Raw genomic sequence first — 24,782 nt, 5'->3', positions numbered from 1 at the left:
TGGGCCTCTGAAGTCCCTTCCCAATATAAAATGTGTTAATTTGGTACTGTCTTATAATAATATCACACCGATCATATGATTGCTTCTCCCTTTCTTCACAGGGTTGTCTGATTTTAAGTGATGAGTTAAATCATGCCTCTATTATTCTTGGAGCCAGACTTTCAAAAGCAACAATATGGACTTTCAAACACAATAGTGAGTACAGTGGAAATCCTACACAATAAAGTACTGCCAACAGACATGTCCTTTGAATAGGGAATTTTGTTGAACCTCAAGAAATTTCTTTATTATCAGTTTCTACCTCGAATAGACTGGGAATATTAAGTAGTATCTGATTTTGAAACTGAAACTTCAGCTACTGCAATTTCCTTGTGGTTCAAAGTGGAAGTACCTGAAACTTCCAGGGTGTGAGATGTTACATAAACAAGCATTAAGGTTATCAACCATTATCTTGTGACAGGATGGTGAAGGCCTAATTTCATTTAAAATGACATTTTAATTGTCCATAGTGCTATAAATCTTCCTGAACTATTATTTTGCATTTGAAAATTTTGATATTTGTGAAATTTTTATGATATCATATGAAGGAAAAGTTTTTTCTTCCTTCATGTGTATATATGTGTATAATTATATATGTATGTTTGTATGTTTGCATGAGTCTGAAAATACAAATATTCAAATGAATATATTCAGGCTATGAGTACACTCTTTATAATGAGACAAAGTCCCATTTCTTCTTTGAGCTATAGTAAGTAGAGAATGTTGTAAAGCAGAAATAGCATTATCCTAGGAGCTAAATGCCCTATTAGTCCTGGTTCTGTCTTTAACCTATCTGATCAGCCTCCAGGATATTGCTCCATCTCTCTGGGTCTTTGCTTCCTTATATGTAAAGGGAGAGCTCACTAAATGTGCTCTGAGGTTTATTTCAAAATGAGGCTCTATGAAATTTTAATTTTTCTGCACATGTATCCAGTTCCAATAATCCTCCCAACCAATACATACTTCTGAACTTCCCTTCCTGATATTTCCTCTTCTTCTGTTTCCTTCATCCTTTTCCATCTTCTAATCTTCTTGACCTCTTTCTAAATCTATTACCTCGAAAAGCAAGATTCTTGAGAGAAGTGTGTAGATAATTGAAAGATTAAAACACAAAGGAAAAAAAGACCAAAATTTTTCCTAAAAACATTTAGTCATTTGAAAAGAAGACAAATTACACACAACTAGAGATAGTGTCAATAAGTCCTTGATCATTATCATAATTGTTATATATTATTATAATTATTATATTGCTATTAACATAATCCTTGATCATGAAATAGCTGATAGATTGTTGTCTAAATAGAAAGTCAGTATGGTTTATGAATCAAATTAATTTCTTGTAAATGCAAAGGTTGCTCCATACCTGCCAAACTACCAAGAAGCAGTCACAGTGTATAAAGAATAGACCATGGGTCAAAAAGACCTCTCTTACTAGTTGTATGACTTTGGAAACGTAACAATTGGAATATAATTTCAGGTTTATCAACCATAAACTGAGAATAATCACAGCATCTACCTCCTAAGACAGTTTAGAGAATAAAATGAGATATTTATAATGTATTTTTTCGAACCTTAAAGTGCTATGTAAATGATAGTTATTAACATTAAATTCACCTCTATTTACACTTTGCTCAGAAATGTTGTACATTTTAAGACAGTAAAATATTAATATCAATCAACTCTCAGTATTCACAACAGTCTAACAGGGGGAAACTGCCCATAAATATGATCCATAAGGAAATTCAATTGCTACCTACAAAACAAAATGAAAGATTGAGTTTCAATTCACTGATTGTTTAATTTTATCAACTGCACTGATTGCTTTGTTGTTCCACAAGAAGAAATAAAAGAACATTTCTTCAAAATTTTATAAGTAAAAAAAATTTTAACATCATCAATATTTTAAAAATCCATGATCTTATTATCAGAGTCCTCCCTTCACCAATGTTGAATGATATCCACCTGTACCTTGTTATTCTAGGTGATTTCTGTTCATATTTTCTAGTTCCCCTACAGAGGAACTCAAAACTTGTCCTCTAAGGTCTCTTAATATTTCAGGGATACTCATTATACTCAAGCCATCTACTTGTAAAATTGTCGCTCTATAGTCCTATCTGATAAGGTCTTTTATACCATTCCTCAAACAAAAGTCATCACTGGTAACAGCTAGCAGCCTCCTTATGTTAAGTATACATCTTTTCCATTTTTTAGGGGTCATCTGAAATTTTGTTTCTTCTGTAATCATATCATTCTATAATTGATAGTCAATCTAGTATTTTCAGGATAATATCTATGTTTAAAAGAAAACATTTATGATAAAGAGCCATATTAGATTCCTTCATGTTCTATCAAACTTCATGAATTTAAAATTGTCAAATGCATCTTCCTATTTAACTTTTGGTTTATATTATTATCAATCTGCATCATTAACAATTTCTATTTATTGTATGGCTACAACTTTTGACATGAGGGCAAAATGCCACAATAAGATATAGTCCAAACTCTTGAGTGACAGGATATATGCATAAAGAGTGGCTAAAAATAAAACAGCAAGAAGAATGATAAATGAGGTTTATAAACAATAAATGCTACAAGCTCAGAGGGAAGGTATAGGAAGAAAGGAGAAAAAAAGATCATTGAAAGCTGGTATAATCACAAATAATTAGAAGAGATTATAGTATTTGAGTCAGATGATATAGATAAGGAGGATTCAAGTTAGAGTCAAAGGACTTAGTTTTTTAATCCTAGCTCTTCTGTTTATGACTCATGGGAACTTAGGTAGATTACTTTATAACTCTGGGTCTCAGTTTCTTCTTTTGTAAAATAAGGGGTAGATTATATGACTTTAAGATCCTTTCCACCTCTTTCAGTATCTAAAAGAATATGACAAGTGGAAAGAAGGTAGAAAATATTACAATGTGGATAAAAGAATATTATAATACTCCATAGATTAGTAGAAAGATTAAGGACAGATTCTTATATTGAGGAAGCTGTTTTTTATTTTGTTCTATCTCATTTTGCCTGAAGCAGTTAGCATAGTAAGTAATGTACTGGATCTAGAATGAGGAACACCTAAACCTAAGTTCAAATTCAACCTCAGATAGATACTAGTTATGTGACTCTGGGCAAATCACCTAACCTTTGTCTATCTGAGTTTCCCCTTTTAAAAAGTACTGAATTTGTAGGATGTTATAAGAATCAAAGTATATAATATTTGTAAAGTGCTTTGTAAAACTTAAAGTGCTATATCAATTCTAGTTATATGATGATGATGATAATGATGATGATGATAAATATATATGTTTCTTTGTCTTTTTCTTTTCATAATAGCTAATTCAGGGCTTTCCATTGGCTAAGAATTTCCACTGATGTCATAAAGAATTTTGAGAAAATTTGAAAATGAGCCTCTTAGTGAATCAGGACCTTAAAGAGTACTTGGCACCAGTGGATATTTGAGGTTATTAGCAATATTTGAAATATTCCGTGTATTTAGTTGCCAATGATTCAGATGGTCCAAACTCATGAAATAAATAGGAATGGCTTGAACAAAATTATATTTTGTAAAATGTGTGATCTAACTACTGTTGGAGTTCACCATTTCCAAATAGACTTAAATGACCCTCATGTAATCTAAATCCTTCCTAAATCACAGTACAAACAGAAAAGTATTTTAGCCCATCATACTATGAAAAGCAAATTCATGCATCTACCATGATGCCTGGAGAAATGAATAAATGTATTGCTGATACTGTAGGGTTTTTTTAATTATTGACAGAACTGACCAGCTTTATGATGTCATAACTTTATAACAGCACTGTACAACAGAACACTATTCATAATCTGTAGTATTAGAACTATTCCTTTTCCACATTTTACTTTTTCTTCTAATTAATAACAAGAAATCAACATTTTGGCTTTTAATCTTTGTGTTTGTTGGCCAGAAAAACTCTAAGATAATCAACCTTCTCATAGGTATCATGAGGATTAATATAAGTGCTTTAATAAGGATTATTATTAAAAATCCCTTGCAGATGTTAGCATGTGGTTTATCGAAACTATAAGAGATCATAAAGCCTCAAATATATAAACTGAATTACTAGGAATCTCTAACTCAAACACTGAAGAGTGCCAAGAACCAGATATGAAACTGCCCAGAGACCGATTTTGGTTGCAGTATCCAAACCCTGTGAAGACATTATAGATTCTAATCTCCATCTCTGACTTCTATTATTTAAAGAACTCATCCTCTTAAGAGGGGAAAATGTATTCATTTTTTTTCCTCTACCTGGGAACACTGTGAATACAAAGTTTTTTTGATTGGGATGGGGATTTTTTTGGGGGGGGGGAGGGAAGGGTAATATTCAATTAAAAAGGTTCTCACCTTGAAACTTGAATTCCAGGTTAAATACAGTCACTTCCCCTACAATTTAAGGGGTTGAAATTCCTCTCTCCCCTCTTAAATATACATAAAGAACAGAAGAGTGATTCAAAACCTTATTTTATAAGATTTGTATTTGTATAAGATTAGTACATTTTTTAAAATGTAGTAATTTTTTTGACCAATACCAAAACTTCTTCTTCTTTATTTGGACAGATTTTCTTCAGCAAAAAAAATTTTAAAAAGCCTATAATATGTCAGGTTATTTTACTTTTTTAATTCTGAATTTTAAAAAGTTAAAAATAAAATAACCATTTTCATGTTCAAATTAAAACAGAAAAAGATTATGAATCCTTTGCTCTCCTTTATATAACTGTCATACATCAAAACACTGTTTTACTGTTTCCTTCCATCCTTCCTTCTGTTCACTTCTATGCATATTTCAAAAATATTTCAATGACCCTCTTTTCTTCTTTTTTCTTCAATTTATACAAATCTTCTTACATAGACTTCTCTAAAATACTTCATTATGGCATAATAAAATTACATTACATTCATATAACATAATTTGTTCAGATGTTCCCCAATTGGTGTTTTGATGTTTCACTTTAGTTTCTAGTTTTTTTTCTCCCTATAAATAGAATTGCCATAAATACTGATATGATTACCCATATTATAAGTCTTTGAGATGTATAAACTAGTTGTAGTATATCTAGATAAATGAATAAATAGATCAAGGACATTCTGAAGCATACTTTCAAACTGCTTTCCAGAATGGTTGGACCAATTTACAACAGTTTATTAGAATATCTTTTTCTTCATGCAATCCAATAATTAATATATTCTTTTTTACTGTCAACTTTTCCAATCTGATAGATATGAAGTAGAATCTAAATGGCATTTTAATCTGTATTTTTCTAAATATTATTAATTCAGAGCATTTTTTTAAACTGACATCTAGTAGTTTGAATTTCTTCCTTTGAGAGCTTCCTTTTCATATCCCTTGAAATATATACATATGTACATATGTACATATATATACATGCATGGAACATGACTTTATACATATATATATATATACAAAACTACCTGTGTATGTGTGGATGTATGTATGTGACCAATTCCCACATATATAATATTTGTGTATATGTATGTCTATGTCTATACATATGTATATACAAACATACATACATATGCATATCTTTGTGAAAGCGAGTGATAGAAAGAAATAAGCCAAAAAAGTCAAGCACCATCTACCTTGTCCATCAGCTCAGACCCTGATGGGGGACAAACCCAAGTCTGCTATACAAAGCTTTTAAAACAAGTGTCCCCAGACATCATACTGGGAAACAAACTGTAGAAAAGCTGCCTGAAAAATTTCATAGTAGCCTAAGAAAATAAAAGTTTTTGCCTCTGTTAAATGGTTCAATGTAAAAAACTTATATGATTTTATCAGTAGAAAGGATAATAAACTTGCACCATAAGCATTTCATATATGTTGTCTTCTCATTACATTATTCTTTTGTATCCCTTGTATTTCATAGAGTACTTTACAGATAGTAAGCATTTAACAAATAGTCATTCATCCATTCACTCATATTTAAATATTCCTTTAAGGTTTTTTTTTTGCAAGGCAAATGGGGTTAAGTGGCTTGCCCAAGGCCACACAGCTAGGTAATTATTAAGTGTCTGAGGTCAGATTTGAACCCAGGTACTCCTGACTCCAAGGCCAGTGCTTTATCCACTGCGCCACCTAGCCACCCCTAAATATTCCTTTAACTGAGCAAATCTGCATTCCTAGAATACATTATAATCTTTTCCATATGACTTCCTTACTATTATTTTATTTAGCATTGTTCTATAATGATATTCACTAGACACTGATCTATATCTTTTTCTTTTAATTCTCCCAGTTACACCAATAGTTTTACCAATTATTATACCAATTTGTATAACCATATGCATCTGATACACTTGCTTCCTTCTTATTACAAACAAAATAAGCAAACATATTCTTTATCCCTATAATGTGAAATAGTACATTATTTTAGCTTCCTTTTCATTCTTCTGTAGTGTTTTCCTTTTCCCTTCCGTTTCTTTCTTCTCTTAAAATCATCAGAACAGAGCAAAAAGCCATCCTAATATTAGGGTTCTGAAGGAAAACTTGTTTCTTCTCTCATATTAAAAAATGAATATTTCATCAATGGACTGTCTTTCAAATACTCAAACATAATACCCTTTCTATGTACCTCTTCTTGAAAAAATATTTTTATTTATTTTTCCAATTATGTGCAACAGTAGTTTTCAACAATCTTTTTTTTTTTGCAAGGTTTTGAGTTTGACATTTTTTCCTGTTCCCTCCTCCCTCTCCTTGAAAGAATGCAATGTAATATAGGCTATACAAATTCTATGTACCTCTTGATCAGGTCTCTTGGAGGTCAAATTAAGCAACATTCACATGAGTCAGAGAGATAGCATGAAGTTAGGAAGTCCTAATTCAAATCCTGCTTCAGTGATTTAGTTTTGTGATTCTTAGCCAATCCTTTAAATTCTCACTAGAGATTTCTTCATGTATAAAAAAAGAATAACAGTGCCCAACAAAATTATTCTGAGGATCAGTTGAGATAATGTTAAGAACTTTGGAAATCTCAGAGTTTAAATGTCATCTATTAACATCATTTTTAATCAAAATAATAACAAACCATGTGTTGTATTTCGAAGTGTCTCCTGAGCTCCATTTATTTTATTAGAATTAAGTCATCTATTAAAGTCTTTTCCTTATGTAGGATTATATTCAATTTTACAAGCTAAGTTATCCTTGGCTGTAAGCCTTTATTGTTTGCTTTCTGAAATATAGAATTCCAATACCATCTTTCCTTTACAGTAGGAGTTGCCAAGACCTTTTATGCAAATATATCAATAAAAATTTATTTCTGACAATATTCACTTTTTATAATACATGAAATCTGTAGCACTACAAATGCTGTACAACAAATAACATTATTAAAATGAAAACTTTTTAACATAAATCTTACCTTCCACTGTGTCAGATGGTGATGTGAAGGCATTGTACTGTATACTAAACAATGAAAATATGCAACAAATCATGGAGAGAGGGGTTCTTTACCAACTACTCCACAAACTGGCACACATCATGCCTCTCATTTTTTTCTCTGCTCAACAGTTGCCAATGTGAAAGTGAAAATGATGTTACTAATAAAATTACACAAATGTTTGAACTTGTAAAAGTTAAATGCAAAAATATTGAAAATTGACTGGATATAGAAATTTTTTTTAAAAAGCTAGTAAATATTTGAACATGAATTTGGACCCAGTGTACACCCTCTAGGTTCAGTGTTTATTTTTATAAGATCAGTGTAAGAGAAGTAAAATCTCATTTAAACTCCAAGTTTAATTCATAAAAGGACATTATTATTCATTAGATGGCAATCAAGGCAATACAAATACAATACAAATGAGTACTTTGAAATTAAATGACATGAATTTCAGGGATAGAGTTATTGATCAATCTCATAATCACTGATTTCAGATAAAAATGCTATACTCTTGAATAGAAAGTACATTATTAGAAGAAATTTGTTTTTTTCTTTGTAGGCACATATAGTTAGCAGAACTAAAATTCAATAGGGAGGGAAGAAGCAATTGTTATTGTAATATAAGATCCTGAGTGCTATAAGACTCATTTAAGTCATTGATATAGGAGATAGGAGAGTTGAGTCTAGGGTGGAAAAAATTAAGTCATATAGATGAAGGAAATAGTAGTGAATTAAAAAATCAGATATTTCTGAACTGTTGGAAGAGATTAGAAACAGAAAAAGCAGACAGAAGCTATTAGCTATCTAATTCTTGATTAGTTGGCAAGAATCTCAACCTTGTTGAAGGAAAAGCTGCAGTTCTACATATTGATTTTTCGTGCTCACAAGAACATGAAAGTTTTTGAAAGTGGAGGAGGCTTGAGGAGGAATAAAAAAGAACGGGAAAGTTGCTCTAGTGAGTGGGAGGATCATGAGATGGTTGGGGGTGGGGTATAAAAGGATTGCCTCAATATAGTGAGAGCCCCATTGAGATTTTTGTAGTGTACTCACACAGTATAATTTCATCATTCAGTAACACATAAGTAGAGACAAAGACAATAGATGGCAGGAATAATGCAAGATTGAAATTTGGCAGGGCAAGATCTTCCATAGCATAAAGGACCAAGATATTCAGGATGACAGTGTAGATCTGAATAGGTGCAGAGAGGATGATCTGGGAAGGAACGGAGAGGTGAAGAGGCTGAAGACCATGGTGAGGATCAAGGACAGGGTTAAGGTTTTTCACAGAAGTAGAGAGATAGATTGACAATCGATTGTTATCAAATGAGGGGATTTCAGAGTTCATGAACATGAGATTGAAACATATGGAAGCAAAGTCAAGGGGTAAAACTAACTCTGTGTAGCTAAGATGGGGAGGAAAATTAAATCCAAGGAAATGAGAAAATTTTGACAATTATGGTGGTTAATGGAGCATCACTTTGTATATGAGGGCAGGAGTTGAGGAGAAAAGAAAAATTATGAGTCTAACATTGAACTCAATGAGGAAAGAAGAGGATCCTGGAGGCTGGTAAATAAACAACTATACCATAATCTTGACTGGAAGATAAATATAAATTGAAAGAACTTTGAAGGAGAGGGTACTGTGTGATGGTAAGAAAGGGAGAGCCTAGAAGTTGGCAATATTACAGCCCCCACAACAAGTAATTTGGGGTACAAGAGGAGAGAAGTGAGTAAAAGTGAAGGGAGGGTTGGAAAGGGTGGCCAAGGAAACTGTCATCAAGGAGAAAATCAGGTCTCAGGGAATACAATAAGATTGAAGAACTGAGAAAGGAAAGGTTTAAGAGGACATAAAGTTATGTCAGTTATTGAACAGACATTGCATAGAGCACATTGGAAAGGGTGAACTGCTTTAAAGTCAAATCTTAGAGAAGAGGCAGATTGAGGAGGATGAATAGGGATGTTTCGATGATAGCCGTGTCGTTGGAACTATGAATTGCTGGAGAACACTACAAGTTTTCTTTTTTTTAATGTTATTTTACTTTACTTTACTTTTTCATATAAAGATAGTTTTCAACATTCATCTTTTTGTAAGCTTTTGAGTTCCATGGCAGCAAGTAATCTGATATAGGTTGTACATATACAATCATGTTTAACATGATTGGTTGGTTGTTTCTTGTCCTTTGTTATTGAAGAAGGCTAAATTAGTCATATTGTGAAAGAGGAATTAGAACCAAGGAAAAAAAATCAGTACGAGAAAGAAAAAACAAAATAAGTTTTAAAAAGTGAAAACAGTATGCTGTGCTCTGGATTCAGACCCCATAGTTTTTTCTCTTGGATGACATTTTCCATAACAGGTCTCTCAGGACTGTCCTTGATCAGTGAACTGCTGAGAGGAGTCCATCCATTGCAGTTGATCATCTCACAATGTTGCTGTTAATGTATACAACATTCTCTTGGTTCTGCTCACTTCACTCAGCAGTAGTTCATGCAAGTTGTTCCAGGCTTTTCTAAAGTCCATCAACTCATGATTTCTTATAGAACAATACTACAGAAAATGACAAATGCTAGAGGAGATGTGGGAAAATTAAAACACTGTAGTACTGTTGGTAAAGTTTTCTTCTATTTATTCACTCTGGATGTTGATTTGGGTCTGTGCCCAAAGGGCTATAAAACCATGCTTATCTTTTGACCAAGCAATACCACTACTAGATCTGTACCCCAAAGGGAAAAAAAGTAAAAGGATCTAAATATTTATAGCAGTTCTTTTAGCATTGGCAAAGAATTGGAAATGGAAGGGATGTCCATCAAGTGGGAAATGACTGGGCAAAGTGTTATATGTGATTGTGCTATAAGAAATGAACAGGATGCTCTCAGAAAAATCTAAAAATACTAACACATGAATGAGCACAAAGTTAAATGCTGTACAATGTAACAGCAATATTGTATGGTGATCAATTGTGGATGAATTACCTCAAGACAATTCTGAAGGATTTATAATGAGAAAGAACTTTTGCTTTGGTTCTTTTTTTAATGTGTTTTCTTTCATAGAATGACATATAGAAATCTGTTTTGCATGACTATACATGTGTAACCTATATCAAATTGCCTCCCTTCTCATTTGGACAGTAGGGGAGAAAGTGAGAGAATTTGGAATTCAGTATGTTAAAAAAGTTTAAATTATTTTACATGTGATTGGGGGAAAATATTATTATTATTATTATATTGTTATTTATTTTTATTTTAAAATTAAACTTGAAATCTATAATTAATGTGGTAAAGTCTTCCTTCCCCAGAATGATTGCAGACCTTCTTCCAGGGCATTTAAATTTAACTCAACAGGTATTTATTGAAAGTACACTGTCTATAGTGAGAGACAAAAACAAAAATGAAACAGCCCGGCCCTTAAGGATTTTACATTCTACTAGGGGGAAAAAAATAAGCCTTGCTCTAAAACCAGCTGATTCATTTCTTTGAAGGAGTAAATTCAAAATAGCTAACTTAAGAAGAGCAACTGTTAATTTGTATCAAATATGTCTGATAAACTTCTGATAATCAAGACATTTAGAAATGCCTACATCCATGCAAAATCAAGAACCTTTGTCTCATGATTATGTGCTCCAAGGATATGAACAAACAATTCTCAAAAGAATTTCAAACTATTAATGGTCATGAAAGATTGCTGCAAATGAATAAGAAAAAAATATGGCTGTTTCAGGTCTGTTTTGATTGGTATGTAATATCCAGCAGGATAAAAAAAAAAAGATGGAACTAGTCAATGAGAAAAGGGGCTGTGGAAAGATTGTGTTATATTAAAAAAAAATAAAAACATAATTCCCCTTTTTTGTTCAGAAATCTCAGTCAGACATTTAACTCAAGGTAATTCTACATACACCAAATTATTTAAAATAGTGAATTTTTATAGTAGAGAACAGGAAATAAAGTTCTAGTGAATTAACTAGGAATTGGCAAATAAAATGGTATGTAAAAACAATAGAATGTTACTATGCCATCAGAATACAGAGAAGCACAGGAAGACTGATGAATTACTATCAAATGAATTAGGACAATAAGGAAAATTGACTACAATAATATAAATGCTCAGAACCAAAGAGAAAATTGAACGTTGCAATGATAACCAAACTTCATTTTAAAGTTGAGAAAATTCACCTCTCCCATTCTTATAGATGTAGGAACTTAATAGGTGTAAAAGTAGATTCCACTGGATTCCAACAATATAGTTATTAATGATTTATTGGTTAGTTTTTCTGAACTACTTTTTCTCCTTTGATCCTTTATTTTAATAAGACAGGGGAAAGGAGGGAGAAGGAATATATTTAGAAGAGAAGGTGATATAAAATTCATAGACTGAAATTAAATGAAGACTAAAAGAAAAAAAATGAATGGTCCTTTTCTTAGAGAGAAGAGCCGGGGTTGGCGGGGGGGGGGGGGGGGGCACCTAAGGAGATATCTTTGCCTCCATATATACGTGTGCTTTGTTTTCCAATCCAGGATTACAGATTCAATGAGTGGAGGGGACCACATTTTCTAATTTCTTTCCACATTCTGCTGGGTACATAGTAGGAACTCAACAATTTTTTCCTGGCTACATTAAGAAGTATTACTATCAATAATACCATTATTAAGACAGTTTCCTTCACTTCTTTGTTTCCATTGTTCTTGAACTCTGCTCCCTATCAGCTATCAATTGATGAAGCCAATAAATTAATAGACTTAACTAGAAGAATTAATTCTCATTGAATTAAATGAAGAAATTTTCCAAAATCTAAATTATGATAATCATTAAATTGAGAAAGAAACCATAGGAGTGGGGGACATAAGAATATCTGGTCTCCTTTTCAGAGCTCACAGCTGAAACATATTCTATATCCCTGTTAAGTTCTCTTAGTCACTAACATACTGTTCATTCCAAAATTTCTAAGATTTTAATGTCTGGTCCTTTCCATTTAAATAAGACATTATATAAATTGTTGCAAAATCATTCCTAACACTTGCTGTCCCCTTCAAAGAACCACTGATGAACCAAAGAGAAGCAGCTGGATTGTGAATTCAGAGTTAAAACATACTTGTCTTCAACACATCATGCTATTCCAGCAGTAGATGGAGAAAGTCCAGCAGACTGGGTGCCCAGAGAAATTCCTTTAATATGCACAGAATTGGCTGGTCACAAGGAAAAAAGCTACCAGGAATCTCTCACTGGCAAATTCCCAGGATTGCTTTGTGGCAGATGGCTCTTTGTGAAAGAACCTCACTTGTTCTCACCTCAGTCCTTTTGTCTGACCCCCAGAAAGAGTTGTAGACTGATGGCTAGATTAAAACTAAACCAATATATAGTCCTACCAGACCAGGCTGGTCCAGGCAAGATGATCAAATAATCATCAAAGAGTATCCTTGCGGGGGAAAAGGCATTTGCTATGTCTAAAACCCACTATATCTTCTTCCAGTTAAATAAATCCATCTTTTAAAGAAAAGACCAAATTATCCTATCCAGGGAAAACCTATGTTCACTTGTGATCTGAAATACAGACTTTTCAAATATTACAGTCTATTATTATTACTTTGAACTTAAGAGAAACTAATTAATAGATGTGGGACAGATTATATTACATTCTCATGGATCTCCAATAAGAAAATTACCAGGGTGTGAAGGGGTCACAAGACCAAATACCTTCCAAAAAGAATAGCCATGGGTAGTCTAAAGCAACTTGCCCTCAACAAATTTCATCCTAACAAATAAAATTAATCTCATAAAGGAATTTTTTTTTAGGTTTTTGCAACGAAATGTGGTTAAGTGGCTTGCCCAAGGCCATACAGCCAAGTAATTATTAAGTGTCTGAGGTTGGATTTGAACTCAGGTTGAACTCAGGTTGTCCTGATTTTAGTGCTGGTACTTTATCCACTGTGCCACCTAGCCATCCCATCCCCATAAAGGAAATTTTGAAAGGAATATATCACTACTGAATAAATCAAGAAAAATTTCTGAATACCTGCTAAATGTCTTAAAATTACCTCCAACTAAGGTCTGTGAGTTGACTAAGAGATGGGATATGTTGCAGTAAGATGAGGTACCAACCATTTTAATGATCTTGAGTTATGAGAACAAGGTGGGAGATTGACAGCACTAATGCAAAATTTTTTTCCATTACACCAGTATTTTGGGGCAGCTATTTTGTACAATAAATAGAATACCATCCCTGTAGTGAGGAGGACTAATTGACAGAAGTTTGCTAGAATAATTATTGTTACATTAATGAACTTTTTGTTGTTTGTTTTTACAAGGCAGTGGGTTAAGTGACTTGCTCAGGCTCACACAGCTAGATAATTGTTAAGTATCTGAGGTCGGATTTGAACTCAGGTTCTCCTGATTTCAGGGCCAGTGCTCTAATCCACTGCACCACCTAGCTGACCCTAAAGGGGATTTCAAATAATAATTTTAGAGGATGTTACCACAAAGTTTCTGTCAATAATTTATTTATTGAAAGTTTATGTTGTTGGTGGTGAGTCCTTTCAGTCATGTGGACTCATTGTGATCCCATTTGGGGTTTTAATAAAGATACTGGGATAGTTTGACATTTCCTTCTGCAGATCATTTTATAGTTAAGGAACCTGAGATGAAGGAGGTTATATGACTCACCCATAGTCACACAGCTAGTTAGTATCTGAATCTGCGTTTGAACTCAGGACTTTCTGACTCCAGGCCAAGGTTTCTATCCATTGGACCACCCAACAGTCTATTAAGGTTTATACCACCATGGAAAAGTTTAAGGAACAAGGCAACAAATTATTATCTCTAACTTCTATGGAAATAAAGTAAGAAAAAACATGATAAATTATATGTAGTACTGAAGTTAAAAAGAAAGAAAAGAAAGAAAACAACCATGGGTGCAGATTCCATCTCTGACCCTTCTCTGAGTTTAGAGTTTGATGAGCAGGAAAATCTAAAGTCTGATATTATTTCTAGCACCTGCCTCTCTGAGTTGTGAGAATAAAATGAAGTAATGGGTTGAAAGAACTTTGAAAACTTGAAAATGTTATAGAAGCAATAAAGTCTTATGGATAAAGGGGGTGGCCTCTGAAACAGAAAGAACTGCCTCTGGCACATATCACTTGTGTTTTCATCTAAATAACTTCATTTTCACCATGTCACAGATAATTCCCTAAAATTCATATTGTAAATAAATGCAGTCACTTTCCTCTTTTCTATCTCTTCTAATTGCTTGATCTCATATTTCAAGGGATCTGATCTCAACAAAGAAGATATGATTTCCAGTGATGAATATTAAAATCTATTTAAGTCTATATATCCCATAAGAATTGTCATGAATTCCTACCAATTTAATGGTATGGAGAACTAGGGAGAAGATGAGAGACAGAATGGAACAAAAGTGTAAATCTCATTGAAAAGATATTTTATCTGCTCAGGTCAACTCAAGATACTGGGACAGAGAAATTATATGTCTATATATGTATACACAAAATACATGTAAGAATATTTATTTGTATATATATATATATATATATATATATATATATATATATTTATTATTGGAGTTAAGAAAGGAAAACAGGAAAACATTTTCTATCAGAGATTTAGCTTATAGTTTACAAAACGAGAGTCCTTATTTAAAATGAGCAGTTTGGGTCATAAAATAAACTTAATATTGACACTATTATAACCAGATTTTCCTAACTAAATTCATCATGTAATAAGACTTTCAATATCAGTAAACTATGGATAACAAAACTAACACCTCAAACCCAAAAGCTTCCAACATTGATTCAAAGGCATATTACTCATGTGATGATCCATTTCAAAATAACAAATCTTAGACACTGAGAGAAGCAAAAATTAAAACTTTTCTTTATATGGAATACATTTAACTTCTTAAAGCTTTCATTTGTTTCTTTAGTTCTATATTTTTATAGTAACCTTCCTTTGAATGTGAATTTTATCACTTTGTCAGTTATTTTGAGTACTTTTAGGCCTAAGAATCAATTATTAAGTCACATGAAGAAACTACCCATCATAGGAAACTATTTCTTTTATTTTAATTATTTATTTTTACCATTCTTTTTCCTTTGTAATTTGAGCTCAAATAATCTCCTTCCATCTAACTACTTACTCAACCCATTAAGAATGCAAGCAATAAGATAATCAGTATATATGTGAAATTAAACAAACCATGGTTCCAGATTAGCCATGTTACCTTCCAAAAAAGTATACCTTGTTTTACATTTAGAATTCAACAGTTCCCACTTTCTCTCTCTCCCTCCCTAGAGGTTGATAGTTTCTTCATGAGCCTTTAAAATCATCTTGGATCACTGTCTTCATTAGAGTAGCTAAATATTTCACAATTGATTTTTATTACAAGACTACTGTTACTGGGTACAATGTTCTCATGATTCTTCTCATTTCACTTTGCATCAGTTCAAAGAATTTTTCACAGGTTTCTCTCATACTATCTCCTCATTATTTGTTATAATACAATAGAATTCTGTTGAGTTCCTTTCTGGACTTGCTTATCCTTACCCAGGCAAACGTCGAAGGGGCAGGAGGCAAGTATGGAAATTTCTCCAAGTTCTCCAAGATCTCCTAGATCTCCATTTATTTGCCAGAATACAAGTGCTTAAATATCCTCCCTAGTCCCTGATCCACTCCCACTCCCATTGCACTTAGTAAAACACATTCTTGTGCTCAAGGACACCAGGTGATGAAGGTTTACAGTCCTCCCACAGACAACAATCCCTAACATTATTCCATCAAATCAAATATTAAAATTTAATCAGTCCCAACTGATGGACACACCCACAATTTCCAATTCTTTGCCATTACAAAAAGAACAGCTATAAAAATTTTGTACACATAGGTCCTTTTCCTTTTTGTCTGATCCTTTTGGGATTCAGATCTAGTAATGGTAATGGTGAGTCAAAGGCCTAGGTTAATAGTTATTTGGGAATAGTTCCAAATTATAATCCAAAATGAATGGACCAGTTCTCACTTCTACTAACAGCATAATAAAGTTCAAATTTTTCCACATTCCCTCTAGTATTCAATCTTTTCTTTTTTCTGTCATGTTAGCTAATCTGTTAAGTTTGAGGTAATACCTCAGAATCATTTTAATTTTTATTTCTCAAATTATTATCGATTTAGAGAATTTTTCACATGATCATTGATAGCTTTGATTTCTTCTGAAAACTTTCTCTTCATATGCCTTTACCACTTATCATCTGGAGAATAGCTCTTATTTGTTTGAATTTGACTCCATTCAATACATATTTGGGAAATGAGTCCATTATCAGAGAAACTTGCTTTAAAAATACTTTCCAACTTTTCTATTTTCCTTCCAAGTTTGGCTGCTGCATAAGGTTTAGTTGTAATTAGATATAATCAAAATTATTCATTTTACCTCTTGTGATCCATTCTATCATTTGGTTAGTCATAACCTCTTCCTTTATCTATGGATCTTAATGGTGAAAAATTGTCATACTACTCTAATTTCCTTCTATGTCTTTTTTATGTATTTATGTCTAAATCATATGCCCGCTTTCCTTATCTTAGAATACATTATGAGATATTAGTCTATTCATAGTTTCTACCAAATTCATTTCATATTTTCCTAATATTTTTTGTCAAATACAGAGTTCTTACCACAAAGGCCTAAATCTTTGTGTCTATCAAGTATAAGATTACTATACTCATTTACTGACTATAGTAGCTAATCTGTTCTAATGACCTACAGCTCTATATCTTTCTATACTAATTTTGATGATTACTGCTTTGAAATACAGTTTGAAAACTTATATGGCTAGGCCATTTTCCTTCACATTTTTGTCATTAATTACTTGATAATCTTGACTTTTTGTTCTTCAAGATAAATTTTATTATTTTTTCTAGCTCTAAAGTATAATTCTTTGGCAAGTTCATTGGTAGGGCACTAAATAAGTAAATTAATTTAGGTATAACTGTCATTTTTATTATTATTTTCTTGATCTAGCAATGAGAAATTAATATTCCCAGTCATTTAAATATGTCTTTATTTATGTAAAAAGTGTTTTGTAATTGTCTTCATATATGTCCTTAGTTTGTCTTGACAGGTATACTTCCAAGTATATGATATTATTTTCTGTTATTTTAAATGGAAATTCTCTACCATTTCTGCTGGATTTTGCTGGTAATATATAAAAATGCTGATGAGTTTTATGTCTTTATTTTAAATCTTGCAATTTTTGATAAAATTATTTTTTCAACATTTTTAAAAGTTATCAAAGGTTCCCTATAATTATATCATCTACAAGGAGTGATGGTTTTATTTCCTCATTGGCTATTCTTTTTAATTCACTTTCTTTTTTCTTGTATTGCTATAGTTAGCATTTCTTGTTCAATATTGAATAATAGTGGAAATGACAGGCAACCTTGTTTCAACCTGTAACTCATTGGGAATGCTTCTAGATTATCCCCATTACATATAATATTTACTGATAGTTTTGGAGAGATCATGTTGAGGAAAATTTATTTCTATGTTTTCTTATGTTTTTAATAGGAATGGGTGCTATGTTTTGTTAAAAGTTTTCTCAGCATCTATTGAGGTAATCATATGATTTATTAGTTTTGTTATTGACATTGTCAATTATGCTGAAAGTATTATATTGCTGAATCAGTTCTGCATCCTTGGTATAAATCCCAACTGGTCATAGTATAATATTCTGAGGAAAACTTGCTGTAATCTCTTTGTTAATATTTTATTTAAAAATTTTGCATCAGTTAGGGGAATTGGTCTATGATTTTTTTTCTCTGTTTTGGTTCTTCCAGGTTTAGATATTTGTACCATAATTGTGTTATAAAAGGAATTTGCCTATTCTTGTTCTTTTAATTGCTTTTTCTTTTCTTACTGCTATAGCTAGCATTTCTAGAACAGTATTAAATAGCAGTAGTGACAATGGATATCCTTGTTTCACCCCTGATCTTTCTGGGAAAGCTTCTAGCTGATTCCATTACAGATAATGGTTGCTCATGGCTTTTGATAAATACTACTTTTTTAACTCCATTTACTCTTCTGCTTTCTAGTATTTTTGATAGGGATAGATATTTTATTCTGACAAAATCTTTTCCTGGATCTATTATATAATCTTATAATTTTTGTCATTTTATTGATATGATCAATTATGTTTATAGTTTTTCTAATATTGAATAGGTCTACCTACCTTTTTTAAATCCTACTTGGTTAAATCCTACTTTGTGATATACTGCTTTAGTCATTTTCATGGTATTTTAGTTCAAATGGTTACTTCAATATTCATAAGAGAAATTGGTCTGTAGTTTCCTTTTTTGTACTTTCTGGTTTAGGTATCAAAACCATATTTATGTCATAAAAGGAACATGGTAGGACTCCTTTTCTACCTCTTTTTTCCAAATAATTTATATAAGATTAGAAATAATTATTCCTTAAATGTTTAGAAGACTTTTCTTCTTAATCCATCTGGACCTCAAGTTCCCCCCCGCCCTTTGAGAGTTTATTAAATAAGTAGTTGAATTTCCTTTTCTTTTTTTTTAAAAAAGTTATTTATTTATTTTGAATTTTACAATTTTCCCTCTAAGCTTGTGTCCCTCCCCCCACCCCCCACAGAAGACAGTCTGTTAGTCTTTACATTGTTTCGATGGTATATATTGATCTAAGTTAAATGTGATGAGAGAGAAATCGTATCCTTAAGGAAGAAGAATAAAGTATAAGAGATGGCAAAATTACATAGTAAGATAGCAGGGGGTTTTTTTAATTAAAGGTAATAGTCTTTGATCTTTGTCCAAACTCTGCAATTCTTTCTCTAGATATAGATGGTAATCTTCATCATTGATACCCCAAAATTGTGCTTCATTTTTGTACTGATGGAATGAGCAAGTCCATCAAGTTTGAACATCACTCCCATGTTGCTGTTAGGGTATACAATGTTCTTCTGGTTCTGCTCATCTCGCTCAGCATCAGTTCATGCAAATCCTTCCAGGCTTCCCTGAATTCCCATCCCTCCTGGCTTCTAATAGAACAATAGTGTTCCATCACATATATATATATATATATATATATATATATATATATATATATGCACACACACCACAGTTTATTAAGCCATTCCCCAATTGATGGACATCCCCTCAATTTCCAATTCTTTGCCACCACAAACAGAGCTGCTATGAATATTTTTGTACAAGTGATGATTTTACCCTTTTTCATGATCTCTTCAGGGTATAGACACAGATGGATCAAAGGATATGTACATTTTGTTGCCTTTTCTAATATAAGATTATTTAAATATTCCATTTCTTCTGTAAATCTGAGCAGATTATATTATTTTAAAAATTCATCCTTTTTACTAGTTTTGTTGGCATATACTCAGATAAAATAGCTCCTAATAATTGCTCTAAAGTAATCTTCACTAGTAATGTCTTCACAATTTCATTTTTTATTTTAATAATATTTTATTTTTACCCAATTACATGTCAAAACAATTTTTAGCATTCAGTTTTATATGATTTTAAGTTCCAAATTTTTCTTCCTTCCTCCCTTCCCTCCCCTTTTCCTATAAAGAAAAACAACTATATAGGTTACACCTGTGATAACACATAAACTATTTTTCCGTATTGGTCACAGTTGTAAAAGAGGAAACAAGATCAAAAGGAAAACAATCACAAAAGAGAATAAAGAAAATGAAAAAAGTATGCTTCAAACTGCATTCAGAATTCATCAGTTCTTTTTCAGGGCATTGATAGCATTTTCCTTCTTGAGTCCTTCATATTTCTTAGTTTGCTGTGTTATTGAAAAGAGTTGAATCATTCATGGTTGATCATATAATGTTGCTAATCCTATGCTTAATATTTTCCTAATACTGATCATTTCGCTTTGCATCAGTTCATACTTGTCTTTCCAGATTTTTCTGAAATATGCTTATTCATTATTTCTTATAACACAATAGTATTCCATTACATTTAGATACCACAGCTTGGTCATTCTCCAATTGATGGACATCCCTCAATTTCGGATATTTTGTCACTATGAAAAGGACATATATAAATATTTTTGTGGGTACTTTTCCTTCTAATGATCTCTGGGATATAGCCCTAGCAGTGATATTACTGGATCAAAGGATGTACATGATTTAGTTGCTATTTAAGCATAGTTCCCAACTGTTTTTGAGAATGATCAAATCATTTCAGCACTTCAGTTCATTAGTTTCCCAATTTTCCCATATCTTCTTCAACATTTATCATTTTCCATTTTTGTCATCTTAGCCCATCTGAAAGGTGTGGCATGGTAACTCAGTTGTTTTAATTTGCATTTCTCTAATTGAAAGTAATTTAAAGCACTTCTTCCTGTGCCCTTTGATAACTTTAATTTCTTCATCTGAAAATTGTTAATATTCTTTAATCATTTATCAGTTGGGGATTGATTTGCATTCTTATAATTTTTTACTCAGTTCCCAACATATTTGAGAATTGAAGCCTTTGTCAAAGACACATTATTGATATTGATTTATTGTCTATTATTTTTGCTTTTATTTTATCTGAAATCAGGATTGCTACTCCTATTGGGTTTTTTTTAACTTCATTTGTAGTATAATAGAATCTGCTCCAACCCTTACCTTTACTCTGTGTGTGTGTGTGTGTCTCTCTCTATTTCAAGTGTGTTTCTTGTAATCAGCATATTACGTGATTTTGGTTTTTTTTTTATCCACTCTGCTATCCATTCCATTTTATAATCATACTCATATTCACATACCTCCATCCTATTCTTTTTCCTGTTTGTCATCTCTCCTTTCTCCTTTTCTTCCTCACCAGTGTTTTGACTCTCAGCCACTTGCCTTGATCTACCTTCCTTTCTGTTAATTCTCCACCCCACCACCCCTCTTTACTTAATCTCCTTCTCTCCTATTTCTTTGTCAGGTAAGTTAGATTTTGATATTCAACTGATTGTGTATATTATTCCCTCTTTGAGCCAATATTGATGAGAATAAGGTTCAAGCAATGCCCTTTACCCATCCTAAGATCTTCCCCTCCACTGTAATAAGTCTTTCATGTGAAATAATTTATTCCATTCTACCTCTCCCTTCCATCTCCACTCCATCTATCATCCTTAATACTTTTGTGCCATTCCCTCAAATTCACCTTATATTTGTATATTTCTTCTATTAGTGCTACAATCACATGTAGATATATAAACAATTTAGCTCTTTTGAACTTTTTACATTTTCTGTCCCCTTTTTGTTTATGCTTCTCTTGGTTCTTCATATTGGAGATCAAATTTGGTTTAGTTCTGGTCTTCTCCTTATGAAAGCTTAAAATCCTTCTATTTCACTGAATGACCATTTTTCCCCTTGATATATTATGCTTTATTTTACTATATAACTGATTCTTTCCTAGCTCTTTTACCATCCAGAATTTCATGTTCATAGACCTCAGATCTTTTAATGTTACAGTTGCTAAGTTTTATGTAATCCTTACACTAGCTCCCTGAAGTTTAAATTGTTTCTTCTGACCAGCTGTATTTTTTCCCCATTATATAATAGTTCTGAAATTTGACTATAATGTTCCTTGGAACTTTTATTTTGTGATCTCTTTCCTGAGGTGATCAGTGAATTCTTTCTGTAACTATTTTGCCCTTTGGTTCCATTTCATCAGGCTAGTTTTCCTTGATAATTTGTTGAAAGATGTAGTCCAGGTCTACCTCTTGATTATAACTTTCAGGTGTTCCAATGATTCTAACACTCCCTCTGGATCTATTTTCAAGGTCAGTTGTTTTTCCAGTGAGGACTTTTATATTTCCATTCCTTTGAAGTTGTTTGATTGATCCTTGATGTCACATAGTCAGCTTCCACTTGCACAATTCTATCTTTTAAGTTGTTGTTTTTGTACTTCCTTTTCCATTTATTTTTTAAGTAGTTGTTTTCTTTTTACAATCTGTTGACTCTCTTTTTCATAATTCTCTTCCAACATTCTCCTTTGTTTTCCCAATATTTTTTCTCTCCCCTATGATTTTTAAGCTACTTTTTGAGCTCTTCCATGAGTTCCTTGTGAACTTTAGACTATTTCCCATTTCACTTTGGGGTTTTGTTCATAAGTGTTTTGTAGTCATATAAAAATGCTTTAAATCATCATTGATTAGTGAACTGTAAATTAAAGCAACCTTGACATATTATTTTACACCTATCAGATTGGCTAAAATGGTTGAATGGGGGAAGTGACAAAACTTAGAGGAAATGTATAAAAATTGAGATACTGATTCACTCTTGGTAGAACTGTGTAGTTATTTTGGAAAGCAGTCTGGAATTATTTTAAGAGTTATTAAACTGCCTTTTGACCTAGCTAAATTACTAATAGGTCTCTTTCCAAAGATTATTAGGAAAAAAAGGAAAATAACCTATATGCTTGTATATATATATATATGTATATATATACATATATATATATATATATATATATATTAGCTCTCTTTCTGAACATCATGGAGATGCCAATCATTTAGGAAATGGCTGAAAAAGTTGTGGCATATGATTGTGATGAAATACTACTGGGCTCTAAGAAATCATGAGCTTGATGATCTTCAAAAAACATGGGACAAAATTTCATGAAAAAATAATAATAAAGAGAAAAATGAGCAGAATCAAGAGAACTTTGTATATAGTAACAGTAATATTGCTTTAAGAATTTTGTCTTTTTGACTTTGATAAATACCCAAATTAACTTCAAAAGACCTATGAAGAAAGATGCTATACAATGAGAGAACTGTTAAATATAACTACATGTAGAATGACTTTCCACATACATTTGCATATATACATATACATACACATATACATGAATACACATTTTTGTGTAATGGTAGCCATCTCTAGAGCAGAAGGTAAGTGGAAGGAAGGAAACAGGGGGGGAAAAAAAGTTTCATGATAACTTTAATAAATATTTGAAAGGAATAGTGTGTGAAGCTCTGTCTTCCCTCCTGGTCTGTGAATGACCACAAGCATACCCCTCTGCCACAGGGCTGAGGTGGGGGGGGCTGCTGTTTTATGGGGGCCTAGACGGTGATCAGGATCTGAATGCAGTAAGAGCCCCAGAGTCCTGTTCCAGGGACAGAGGACATATCTCGGAAGTCTCTCTCCACTCCCCTACCTTTGGTAGGCTCAGTTGCCTGGGGGCCCCTGCTTACAGGCTCCACCTGCTTCCCTTTCCTGGATCTGGGCTGCAATCTTCCAAGTTGTGCCCAGTGCTCCCCAGGTTGTAGGGCAGGAAACTGCCCCGCTGCTGTGAGCCGCAGTTCCCAGGCAGCCTGAGGCTGCCTCTGGGAGGCTGAAGTTCCTTCACTCTGGTGGGCTGCCCCTCTAACTCCATGGAGCAGAGTCTTTCCACTATTTTCCAGGTTACCTTGTTCTGGAGAATTGCCTTACTAGATGCCTCTGTGGATTCTGTCTCTGAAAAATTTAGTTAGAATCATAATTTTATGATTTTTGAAATATTATGGAGAGTGCACCTGAGAGAGGCTCTTCTGTCGCCATCTTGACTCTGCCCCTATATCACATTTCTTTTGAGCTTTTTTCAATTCCATTCAGCTTTGCTTGGAGATAACAGCACCCTCTCTGATGAGAACACAGCATGCTGTGCATTCCTATGCCAGTATTTCCCTTGTTGTACGGTGAATTCCAAAATTCTTAAGAGACCTTTAGAGTATCCATGTATCACTTTTTATGACCTCTCTGTGAGAACTTGCCCTGCACGAATCCTCCATTAAATAAAGTCTTTTTGGCAAATATATATATATATATATATATATATATATATATATATATATATATATACATATTTAGAATTTAGAATTTAAACTATGGAGTCCATCCATCAAAGTTTCATCTCTGTAGTAGAGTTTAAATGCTTGACAGTTTAGAAAGGACCTGTCTCTGGTATTTTCTCCTGCCAGGTAATCTTCAGAATCTTCCTAAAATAATTTAAATGGAAGTGATTCAGGTTCCTGGCATGGCACTGGTAGAACATCCAGATTTCACAGGTGTATAGCAATCGTGTCAGTACAATGGTTCTTGTAGACCTTCAGTTTAATAGTCAGTCTAATCTTCCCTACCACACTTTTCCTGGGAGTCTCTCAAACACTAAAATATGTATATTCTGAGTGACTATAATCTACTTTTTTTAAACCAATTCAGATTAGAATGAGGTTCACACATTGCCTGCCACCACCAACCATTTTTCCCTCCAGTCAAAAGTTCCTGTTTATGTGTCTCTTTTATAAGTGAGATAA

The 24,782-nt window shown here is 32.7% G+C and overlaps 1 protein-coding gene across 2 annotated transcripts in view; it reads left to right on the top strand.

Annotated features, from left to right (window-relative positions):
• LOC141504437 (serine palmitoyltransferase 3-like) overlaps window positions 1-24,782 on the top strand; it is a 134,198-nt gene that overhangs the window by 13,144 nt on the left and 96,272 nt on the right. For both annotated transcript variants that reach the window (XM_074209436.1, XM_074209435.1), the window contains one exon: window positions 102-195. In XM_074209436.1, the coding sequence (XP_074065537.1) occupies window positions 102-195 (94 nt within the window). The remainder of the gene's footprint in view (window positions 1-101; window positions 196-24,782) is intronic.

Source organism: Macrotis lagotis, chromosome 1 (assembly GCF_037893015.1).
Source record: "Macrotis lagotis isolate mMagLag1 chromosome 1, bilby.v1.9.chrom.fasta, whole genome shotgun sequence".
In the NCBI taxonomy this organism is placed as follows: Eukaryota; Metazoa; Chordata; class Mammalia; order Peramelemorphia; family Peramelidae; genus Macrotis; species Macrotis lagotis.
The sequence above is the reverse complement of the archived record's forward strand: the minus strand, read 5'-3'. Positions and strand labels throughout refer to the sequence as shown.